The 12,236-nt window shown below is 47.7% G+C and overlaps 1 gene segment (V, D, J or C); it reads right to left on the reverse strand.

The window, feature by feature from the left end:
* Positions 1–9,539: 9,539 nt before the first annotated feature.
* LOC103656290 lies at positions 9,540–10,646 on the reverse strand. The segment is given in 2 exon segments: positions 9,540–10,372; positions 10,485–10,646. Coding segments are annotated over 2 exon segments (396 nt in total).
* Positions 10,647–12,236: the final 1,590 nt, after the last annotated feature.

A 12,236-nucleotide genomic window follows, 5' to 3' on the forward strand; every position in this document is an offset into this window, starting at 1 on the left:
AAAAAAGGCTAGTTTTCCTTATTTCAAGAGAAAAAAGGAAAGGACAGCTGCACAGAATCTGGTTTTATGCCAGTGAAATAATCAGGAAACACCAGTGTCATCATGACATTGAAATGTTTGCTGATATGTTTGTTCTGTTTTTCTTGAAGCCATAGCGTCACTGAATGGATAATTGAGAGTAGACCCATCACAAACCAGGTGGTAAATACAAGTACAGTCTGTGAATATACATTTTTCACAAGCTTTAAATTGTCATAGAACAAGATTCTGTGCAGGTGGAGGGTTCGTCCCACATCTGCATCTGCTTGTGTCCCTGTGAGAAACACTGCTGTGCAATCACACAGTAACAGTCATCCTCGTGCTCAGCCTGCAGCCCAGAGATGAGCAGAAGCCCTGCATTGGCCGAGGCATCTTTGGACCCCGAGATGCAGCTGGAAACCTGGAGCCAATCTCCATTCCTGAGTCTGAGTAGCACTACCAGAGATACTGGGGAGGGCTCTCTGGCATCTGCTGGAACCAATATATGTAGTAGCTGCCAACACGGAAGCCACGGCTCAGGGTGCAGGTGAGTCCGGCTGCTGTTCCTTGAGATGCAGAGAGGGACGGCGACTGGATCAGCACAGGTCGGAACAGGGAAACCACAAACACAGACATTCATGGGCGGTAGGGCACGGAGTTGGGAGTTTCTTGGTCTTGGGGCTGATAATGTCTGGCAGCTCACCCAAAAGTCGGACATGTCCCTTCCTAAGCACAAAGGGAGGAAGAAAAGGAGGAGAAAGGCCCAGGCCTGGGCCATGCTGACACAGCCCCTAGTCTCCACAGTTGGGTTGGGTTGTCGCAGCCCCATCTTTTCCTCATACATTCCCCAGGGAAAGTAATTTGTTTATACAAATTTGCACCCCCTTCCAAACTCTCCCAGACACTGCGTGATCACTGAATCAAGACCTGAGCACAGAAGAAGCTGAGGGCTTTTACTGCTGTGAGTGGGGCCCTGAAGTGGGTGGAGGGAGGAGCCTTGGGGGCACCCACAGGACCCTGCCCAGGAGTCTCTGCCAGGCCCTGAGGGACCAGGCTGCTCGGTCTCATCAGGGAGCACTGGGGGCAGCTCAGCCTTGGTCCAGGCGGAGCCCAGGGGTCTCCCCCAGCTGTGAGGGTCCCCCTGCATGGCCCAGGGAGATGCATGGTGCCCCCTGCTGGTTACATGCCCACCTGCAGTGTCCTCAGGGTCCCAAGGTTAATGTCCACACCTGTGTCACCAGCATTCAGCAGTGACCTGAATGACTGTGTGAAGCACCATGTTGGATCTGATTTATAGCACATGGATACATGTCTGTGATTTGAGAGGCTTACGACATGGAGGGAATGCTCATCTAGAAATAAACACTCCTGTGAGTCCAAGAATCTGTATAAACCATGAATCATATAAAATAATGAGATTATCCCACCCCTGGGACATGTAGGGATCTCCTCACAGGAGGGCCTCACAGTATGTCTCCAGAGAGGAAAGACTGTGTTCTCCACATGGTCTCATAGAAGAAAAAATCAAACAGGGTGTGGAGATGCTCAAACCATGAAGGGACATGGCCATTTCTCAGAGTGGGGGAAACCACCTGGTGACAGCATGCACAGGGGAACAGAAAGGTGGACACAACAGGACAAGACTGAAGAACCTATGTGGTTGGGGAGGAACAACTGAGGCAGGAAAACAGGAGGCAGGGATGCAGGTGGCTGTACTCACAGCAGATGCTCCAGACTGTGGAGCAGGAGGAGCTCGGGGAGTGAACGATGAAGAGGATACTGAAAACTGGGGGATTCTGCTTTGACTGACCCATCAGATGGTGCTCTGTTTACTGCTGTGGAGCATTACATAATGAGATGCTTCTCTGTTCATAAAAGAGTTGAAGATCAGAGAAACAAGTAGAAAATACTGAATTCCAAGACCAGAAATCATGGACCCTGTCTTTGAGTGGCAACAAGCAGTGACCACGGCCCTGCGGCTGGTGTCCAGCGTGGTGAGCAGTCCCTGGTGCATGTGTGGACATGAGGAGGGACAGGATCCTGGGATGCAACCCTGGTCACCATCCCCGTGTCCAGAATGGGTGAGAGGAATCCTGGAAGCAGACGCCCTCAGTCCAGGCCGGCTCCTGTGTCAGTCCCTTCATCATTCCTGCCGCATGTGTGTTAGTGACGCTCTACCTGCTGCTCAGGACACTGAGTGGTGAGCTGGGTGTCAGGTTAGGTGAGAACAGCCCCTCTGTGTCTTTCCCGTGTAAATGTTCCAGGGAGGGCTGAGCACAGTGAATATGTGTTTGGCGGTGATGTTTGCAGACCTCCACACCCAGGGGAGCTCAAGAGGGGTCACGAGGATGCGTGAGTGTGGAGCATCCGAGGTCAGGCTGAAGGGCCTGGGACAGTGCACATCAGGAAGAAGAGGGACGGAGAGGACCCCAAACTTCTCTCCCTACGACACATGCCTAGCACCTCCAGCACAGGGAGGTGGGGCCGCAGGTCTGTCTCATCCCCTCAGCCTCTGGGGAAGGAGCACTGCGTTCTGTCCCTGCTCCCCACCTCCATTTCCTCTACTTGGTATCTGTCATGGGGAGGGGGCGAGGAGGGACCACCTGAGCACTGAGGTCCTGGAAACAAAGTCAGATACTGGGCCCAGCTTCAGGCGGGGGCTGCTTTCCCAGCTGCCCTCACCCCATGGACCCCAGAGATGGGCTTACATTGCCCCTCCACTCCAGTCCTGTTCCCCCCTGATGGAGACAAGGGCGCTGGAGCCCAGAGCAGAGCACCCCCAGCTGCATGGCTGTGGATCCCCTGGCCACAATCCATGGAGGACAGTCCATGCCCAGGCCTTTCTTAGGCCTCAGATTCCTGGTCACATTCAGCTCAGACCCCCTGCTGTGGTTCTTCACTGAGGTCTGTGTCCAACGTCTCCACTGCTCCAGTGCTGTCTCCACTCCTGGGGTGAGGAAGGGTGTCTGCAGCATCCCCAGTGCAGGAAGCAAAAATACCATTCCACACTGCACCTGCCCAACACGGGACCTGATCTCATGACCCTGAAATCATGACCCGAGCCGAGATTGAGTTGGACCCTCAACCAACCGAGCCCCCCAGGCTTCCCTAGATTGTTTTGTTTTGTTTTTAGAGTGTTATATCCTTGGAGCCTTACAGAGGGCAGCAATGTCAGGTTGGCTTCCTTCACCAAGCAATATGCATCTAAATGTCCTCCGTGTCTTTTCATAGCTTGATGGCTCAGATCTTAGCGCTGATCAATTGTTTGGAGGCACCTCCATTTATTCATCAGTCACCTCCGGAAAGTCATCTCAGTGGGCTCCTGCCAGGTTGGCGCAGTTATGAATACAGCTGCTGTCAACATCCTTGTGCAGGCTTTTTTGTTCATGTTGTTTTGAACTCCTTTAGGTAAATACCAAGGAGTATGGTCGGTGGATCCTTCAGGTGAGACAACTTTTACTTTTAAAGAAATGGCCAAGCCCTTTTCCAAAGTGACTACCAACCTGCATTCCCAGCAGCAATGAAAGAATTCCTGTCGCTCCACGTCCTGGCCAACCTTTGGAGTCATCTCTGTTTTGGATGTTGGCCATTCTCATGGTTATGGAAAACTATCTCATTGCTATGTTATTTTACAATTCAGTACTGAAGTATGATGTTGAACATCTTTTCTCAAGTGTGTTTGCCATCTGTATAACATCTTTGACTGTTCAGATCATTTAAATTTTTAATTCGATTTTTCTTTATTTTTGAGAAGATTTACTTATTTATTTTTATTTTTTTATAATAATATTTTTTATTATACTATGTTAGTCAATATACAGTACATCCCTAGTTTTTGATGTAAAGTTCCATGATTCATTACTTGTGTATAAAACCTAGCGCACCATGCAATACGTGCCCTCCTTAATAGCCATCACCAGTGTATCCCATCCCCCCCCCAAAGGCCTCAGTTTGTTTCCCAGAGTCCATAGTCTCTAGTGGATCATTCCCTTCACTTACCTTTCTTCTTCTTCCCTTTCTTCTCCTACCAATCTTCCCAGTTCTTACGTTCCATAAATGAGTGAAACCATATGAGAATTGTCTTTTTCTGCTTGACTTATTTCACTTAGCATTATCTCCTCCTGTCCCATCCACGTTGCAGCAAATGTTGAGAAATCATTTTTTTGATGGCTGAGTATTATTCCATTGTATATATGGACCACATCTTCTTAATCAGTCATCTCTTGAAGGGCATCTTGGCTCCTTCCACGATTTAGCTACTGTGGACAATGCTGCTATGAACATTGGGGTGCATATGGCCCTTCTCTTCACTACGTCTGTATCTCTGGGGTAAATACCCAGTAGTGCAATGGCTGGATCATAGGTAGCACAATTTTTAACTTTTTAAGGGACCTCCACACTGTGTTCCAGAGTGGCTGTACCAACTTGCATTCCCACCAACAATGTAAGAAGGATCCCCTTTCTCCACATCCACTCCAACAACTGTTGTTTCCTGCCTTGTCCATTTTTGCCATTCTAACTTGCATAAGGTGGTATCTCAATGTGGTTTTGATTTGAATTTCCCTGATGGCTAATGATTTTGAACATTTCTTTTCTTGTGTCTGTTAGCCATTTGTATGTCTTCATTGCAAAAGTGTCTGTTCATATCTTCTGCCCATTTTATGATTTGTTTATTTGTTTCTCGCATATTGAGTTTGAGTAGTTCTTTGTAGATCTTGGATACCAGTCTTTTATCTGTAGTGTCATTTGCAAATATCTTCTCCCATTCCGTGGGCTGCCTCTTCATTTTTTTGACTGTTTCCTTGGCTGCGTAGAAGCTTTTTATCTTGATGAAGTCCCACAAGTTCATTTTCTCTTTTGTTTCTCTTGCTTTTGGAGATGTGTCATGAAAAAGTTTGCTGTTGCCGATGTCGTAGTGGTTGCTGCCTATGCTCTCCTCTAGGATTTTGATGGATTCCTGTCTCACATCGAGGTCTTTCATCCATTTAGATTTGATCGCTGTGTATGGTGTGAGAGAATGGTCAAGTTTCATTCTTTTGCATGTAGCTGTCCAATTTTCCCAGCACCATTTATTGAAGAGACTGTCTTTTTTCCACTGGATGTTTTTTCCTGCTTTGTCAAAGATTAGTTGCCCAAAGAGCCAAGGGTCCATTTCTGGTTTTCTATTCTGTTCCATTGGTCTATGTGTCTGTTTTTGTGCCAGTACCATGCTGTCTTTTTGATCACAGCTTTGTAGTATAGCTTGAAATCCGGCAACGTGATGCCCCCAGCTTTGTTTTTCCTTTTCAACAGTTCCTTGAGATTCGAACCTTTTCTGGTTCCATACAAATTTAAGGGCTGTTGTTCCAGTCTTTGAAAAACATCATTGGTATTTTGATCGGGTGGCATTGAAAGTGTAGATTGCTCTGGGTAGCATAGATATTTTAACTATGTTAATTCTTTTGATCCATGAGCATGAAATGTTTTTCAATCTTTTTGTGTCTTCTTCAATGTCTTTCAAGAGTTATTTGTAGTTTCTAGAATATAGGTCCTTTACGCTCTGGTTAAGTTAATTCCGAGATAGCGTATGATTTTTGGTGCTCTTGTAAATGGAATAGATTCTAATTTCTTTTTCAGTCTCATTGTTCGTAATAGAAATGCAACTGATTTCTGAGCATTGATTTTGTATCCTGCCACATTACTGAATTGCTCTATACTTCTAGTAGTTTGGGGTGGATTCTTTTGGGTTTCCATATAGAGTATCATGTCATCTGTGAAGAGACAGTTTGATGAGAAGATTTATTTTTAATTAAAAAAGGTATTTCCTTAAATCATGTTCAATTTGCAGTACAAACAAATAGGCATAAAGAAGCCCTTGTCTCACATTTCCTCATTATTGTGATCCTTTATTATATGCTGATATGTGTCACAGGTATGTTGTGATTTTCCTGAAACAAGGAGGGACGTATCCAAACTGAACGTTTAGTCATCACAGCTACAGGGATGGCAACCATCCCTCCCCGCCCCTAAGTTCTCTTGTAACAACGAACCAGAGCTTCATGGTTCATGGAGGAGCCATTTCCAGCCCACATTCCTGTAAGTGTCAGACGTTCTTTGTCCCCATCATTTTCCCAGCAACAGACACTGAAATAGAGATTTTCCATAGATATCTTCAAGGTCACCCGCCGTTCAGGGGTGAGGAATGTATTTGCACCAAGCCAGCCCCTTCTGTGTTGAGTCTGAGCTGCGATGGCCTTTTAGAGTCCTGAGGGGAAATTCGAGGACTAAGTCATGGAAGCAGGCAGCAGTCAGTCATTGCATGCAGGCTGCCTTTGGGAGAGTTAGTGACCTTGAGCGATCCCTTACCCAGGGACAAGACCCATAAAGGGGCTCAGCTGAGACACGTTGGTGAATGACACAGCACTAGGAGGGCAGCACTGTATGATGACAGCACAGCCCTTGCACTGCTCAGGTCTCCAAGCTTCATAGCGTGAGTCCTGAGAACAGCTTCTCCTGGATGCTATTTAATCACTTTCACTGTAGGAAACTTGCAAGGCATCACTCAGTGGTGTGAATGACAGGCCCTGCTGCTGACGTCAATCTGAAGGATACAGACAATGCAAATAGGCCTTCTCCTTCACTACCCATTCGAGATTCACGTCCACTTCAGTGAAGAGCTGGGCTGGTCCAGGTGGCACATCTGTAGGCTTCTTCAACCCCATTCCTGACAAGACTGAGCCCACTCACCATGTCTTCTTAGAGCTGTGTTGTTGGATCTCAAGAGGTCAACCACAACATTTCATTGACCTCAAAGCGTGACCTACATAACAGCAGCAGGCCTCCTGGTGTTAGCAGCACAAGTGAAAGTGGAAGCTAAGCACAAGCAGGTGTGGGTCACAGACAGCAACAGGCAAGAGATGGATCTTAGGGGAGTGGAGGACAGATTAGTTTAGCATGTCTTAATTAAAAAGAAGCAAAAAAGCTCATTAGGTTTTATTCAGCTGTGGAGATTTTTGTGAGAATAACTTTTACATATAGTTTGGATTTTGAACTAGTAAATTTCAAATTATGGCAAAATATGCATAATGTGAAATTCAAAACTAGTTCAGTGGCACTATGCACACCCACGATGCTGTGTACCACCAGCATCTCCATTTCCAGACCCTTCTCATAATTCCAAATGGGAACTGTGTACCCATTAAACAATCCCCCATTCCCTTTACGCAGAAGTGAATAGTAGAATCTTCAATCCAGGTATTACAGAAAAATCCAAGGATCCAGGAGCCCATGACAATGCAGAAGGAGCAGAGAGCAGCTCTCCTGGTGGCCCTTGCAAGATGTGGCTTGGCCCAAGTAAGAGGTCTGTTTGATCTGTGCTTTGTATCAAAGAATGACCACAGTATATGCTGCCCACCACAGGCTGGAACAGCATTGTGTCTTTGTCAGTGTGTCCAATATCCCCATCGACCTCTCCCAAAGTGTTTAAAGAATCACACTGAGAGCCTGAGACTCTTACTGGGACACTGGGCACATGCCTCATTACCTCTTGCTGTCTGCAGCCCCTCCATATCCTGAAGCTCACCTCCAGAGACCACAGAAAGGCCTGCTTTCAGCCCGTTCTTCCCTGGAGGTCAAGGGGAATTGTCCCAATCGATGTTGGATTCTTCTAGCTAATACGCTCAACGACGCGTGTCTATATTAACACATGGAACTGTCCTAGAATTGTATCTACAACTGTTCATGTTGGTTGGGTGCCATGGATTTTCTGGGATTAGAAATGAGTTTGGGGCACATGCTGTCTATTTAAACGTTCTTGGAAATTGTCTTGCATATTTGTTAGCATTCTCTCATGATGCCTTCTGCTTTGCTTTTTGTTTCAGTGAAGATATTTTATTACTGATTATATACTACACATTAGATGTGATATATACATATTATATAAACATGTAAGTATTTTAACATATAATATTATAAATATTCTATATGTTCCTTTATATGTATATGCATGCATTCATAGTTATGTTTTTATTTTTTACACAGATACCCAAACTCTGTAAATGGTGAGACCAGCATAGTCTGACCTGGACCTGGAAGTAGGGAGAGAAGGTGGTAGAAAGAATGGGATGCTTGAACATTTGTGCTGGATTCCAGGAGAAAAGGTGGCAAAAATGTGTCCCTCACATCCTGTCATTTGCCCAAAGGACCTCCCCAGGCCAGTGATTGAAGAAGGAGGTGAAGGGGAGAGATGTCCAAGGCAGGGGAGATGCCTCCAGAACTCAGCTGCTGAGGCCTCACTTTGAGCCTTGAAACCCCTCTTCCCCTGTTTTCTACTGTTCTCTTCCCTGAGGGTCTCGCTGTTCCAGACTCTTCATGCAAATGTGTTTGTTCTGTGTGATGGTCCCTCTGTCTGTGCTTGGCCTAGGTGTGGAGAAGGAGGAAAGATCATGACCTGAGCCGAAGGCAAACACTTAAGCTATTCAGCCACCCAGGTGACCCTGGGAATGAAATGTTTCCCCAAAGAAGCCTGCATCCCTTCCCAGGAGAATGGTATTAAAAAGCAAAATGTGGGGCAATGTATCTCATGGCTATGAGGTGTCACTGCTTCCAGTCCCGCTCAGCAGACAGACAAAGGGCATATAGATGAGTCAGCTAACCCAGGAACGTGCACCCAGTGGTGACTGTTTCCACATGCAGTTATCGGACCCAATCAAACGAAACATGATTCCAAACTGCCAGCTCCAGCTCTAATCCATGACCAGCTACAGGCTTCACTCAAGCCTCCTCCCTTGGTCATGTCTGAATTCCCTTTCCCAAAGTGAGAAATCAGGATCCACCTCCATCCATCCTTTTACTTATCTATTCAATTCCTGTACACATCACAGCCCCATCAACATAATCCGCCTGTTCCCCACGGGACGCGAGCTTACCTACTAGAGCACAGAGCTCACGTGAAGTCTCTTATGACTTTACACGGACGGGCTCTGCTCCTTTTCACCGTCACTCAGCTCAGCAGCGTCCCCCGAGCCCTGCGCTGAGCGGGGATCACAGGTCTGTGCTGCAGGTACGTGGAGTTGTCACATTCTGTGCCCCATTCTGGGCTCCAAACCTCCCAAATGAGTTGTACCTGCACACTTTGCGTTCTGTCGTGTGGCTGTACAGTGTTCAGTGACTCTGACAGTGTCATCGTGTCATTTCAGTGCCGTGACAGCGTCATATAGAATTATTCTGTCGCTCAGAAACATTTTCCTTTGTTCACAACTCTGTTGTCTCTTTTATCCTCCCAGAAACTGCAGATGTTAGCACTCTCTCCAGAGTGTTCGCTGCTCCCATATGTGATGTAACTTTAACCATACTATGTATTCTGTCCCTTTTCATAAATGTGCTGCCTATTTGCTGGCATCTCCGATCAGTTCCATGTTTGGGTGATTAGATATAAACCTGGGGTAAATCTCTGTGGACAGATTTCTGGTTGCTTTCACTTTTTAGTGATTAAAATGAAACAGGTATAATCATTCATATGCAGGCTTTTTCCACGGACAAAAGGTGGGAATTTTTTTTAATACTTTTACAATTCTAAGTGGGCATCTATTTCTCCAAGAATTGGGAAATAAGACAAAACTAGGTAGCAGCACCGTTTATAACCAAGTAGATAATAATTTCTGATGCCACAAGACTGAGTTATTCTTCAAGTGCCACATGGGGAGTGCTGAGGTCCCATGATATCTTCAGAGTCAAAATAAAATGTTTGCTTTATTCAAAAATCAGAAGGAAAAAAAATTAATATGGTCCAGCCTAGAAGAAAAATACCCCAGCAGATGAAACAAAAATTTCTGTTCACATGGAGACTCTTTGTTGAGGAATGGGCTGCTCTGAGTGACTCTGAGGACAGGAGTGACAGGAGAGCCTCGCTCCCTGTCGATGCCCTGATGGACCCAGCCCAGGGCATCAGCAAAGGAATAAGGAGCATCACAGGCTAAGCTGAGCAGGAACTGCTGGCGTGTGTCCCCCTATACAGATGGCGCAAGTGGGTTTTTGTCTCACTTCCCCTCAGGCCTGGAGCACTGTGTGACACTGAGACTGCTGTCCCACGATGCACAGTAATAATCCGCCTCATCCTCAGCCTGGAGCCCAGTGATGGTCAGGGTGGCTGAGCTGCCAGACTTGGAGCCAGAGAAGCGATCCGGGATCCCCGACGGTCGCTTGTTACTACTATAGATGACAGTTCTGGGGGCGGTTCCTGGGAGCTGTTGGTGCCAGCTCACATAACTACCACGCCCGATGTTGGAGCTGCTTCCAGTGCAGGAGATGGTGACCGTCTGGCCAAGGGCCCCCGACACAGAGGATGGCTGAGTCAGCACAGACTGGGCCCAGGACCCTGCAAGGGGGAGAAACACAGAGAGAGTGATGCTGGGGTGTGCAGAGAAGAGGAGGACGCAGAACCCACATGTCCTCCCAGGATTCCTTTACTTGTTCCTGCCTCCAGTCACCTGTGCAGTGTGCGAGGAGGGTGAGGAGAAGAGTGGACCAGGCCATGGTGCAGGTCATCCCTGGTCCTGACTTCTGTGCCCCACTGCTGAGCAGAGCCTCCCCTAATCTCCCCTTCCCCTCTTCATCCCCTGAGAGAGGGAGGGCCTGTCCATGCAAATGAGACCCCAGCTCTCTGACCCCTCCCTGGCCCGGGGTCAGGTCCCTCTGCCTGAGGATGTCAGGGGGATGGGAAGGGGAGGGGCTCTGTGGGGCAGGGGGTGGGGATGTCACAGCTGTGAGCCCTAAACAGAGGGCACAGGTGGCAGGTCCCAGCTCTGATCAGCACTGACTCCTCAGAAATGGCCCACAGCACCCCCTGGTGGCAAGTACGAGACACACCTTTGTGTGACAAGGTGACCAGAGCCCATCAGAGACAGTGGCTATATCCTTGCAGCTCTGTCCACTGTTTCCTGCATGAGGAACGGGCAGCTGTCCCCTTACGTGTCCTCCCATCACCTCAGTGCAGACTTTATGCTCTACTCAGACTCCTCAGGCGAGTCTGTCCATGGCGATCTTGGCTGTTCAGGGGTCACGACTGAGGTGGCGTCTCTACACAAACACCTTTTAGATAAGAACCCAGTATATTTCTCAGAGTATGCATAAAATAATGATATATGTAATATAAACATAATATATTGTACACAATTTATGTTTATAGAATGCTTATATATTATATACAAATTTATTATGTGTAATATTTATTTATAGTAATTTATAATAAATATCACAAGTATTATTTTTCCCTTCTCCCCCTAACAAGGACCTGGACGCCCTGGAAGGCAGAGCAGCGCAGTCTGACAGGACCCTCGAGGACGAGCTGGAAGCCATAAGGTGACAGAAAGAATAGGGCTTTGCTTGGGAACAGAGCAGTGCAGATGCCTCCCTACCCCCAGCGTCTTCTGTCTTCAGCCCTAAAGGGAACTCCTGGTCTCTGAGGGAGGAGCTGATAGAGGAATGAGGACAGGACAGAGAGGCCACAGAGCTCTGCTGCCTGAGGCCACGGTGTGGGCCTTCCCCTCCACCCCTCCCCAGGGGTCTCTGGCCCTAGACCCAGGTCCCATGACAGGTGATTTTTGTTTCATGATGCGATCTTCTCCAGGCATGGCCCTGTCTGCCCCTGTCTGAACCCCAGCCTGGGCAAGACCTCCACGGGGTGGAGGATGAAACGGGAAGGAGGAAGGGAGTCAGAGCTGAGCCCCCATGCAGCTGCGGGGACACAGGCGCTGCAGTCACACATCAGTGAAGACCAGGCCCGCCAAGTGTGCAAGAATTATTGGAGTATTTCTCTCCTTGGTCTGGACCAGAAGCCTGTCCTCACAGGCCCAGTGCCACAGCGCCACCTGCTGGGCTGAGACGCCAAGTTCTCCAGACCCTCCAACACCTCCCTGTGCTCCTGGAATGATGTCCAGACTTTTGCTATTGGATCTAGAATGATGTCACTGCCCAGGGTAGTAGAATGAAGAGGTGCCCTCTGTAGTGTTCGGGCAGAGAGACCCCACCTCCCCACATCACTAAGGACCTCCGGATGGTTAAATACACGGTGTATTGCACATGCTTATGTTACCAGGTATTTCAGGATTACCTGACACTGGGGTTTGCCTCTTCCAGAAGCTTGGGGTCATAACCGTCCACCATCATCATGAACCAAATAAAAGGCTTACAGTTCTCAGAGTACCCAGGTGGTTCACATCTCTTAGTAATTCTGCTTGGTC

The sequence above is a fragment of the Ursus maritimus genome, unplaced genomic scaffold, assembly GCF_017311325.1.
Source record: "Ursus maritimus isolate PB19 unplaced genomic scaffold, ASM1731132v1 scaffold_175, whole genome shotgun sequence".
NCBI classification, from domain to species: Eukaryota; Metazoa; Chordata; class Mammalia; order Carnivora; family Ursidae; genus Ursus; species Ursus maritimus.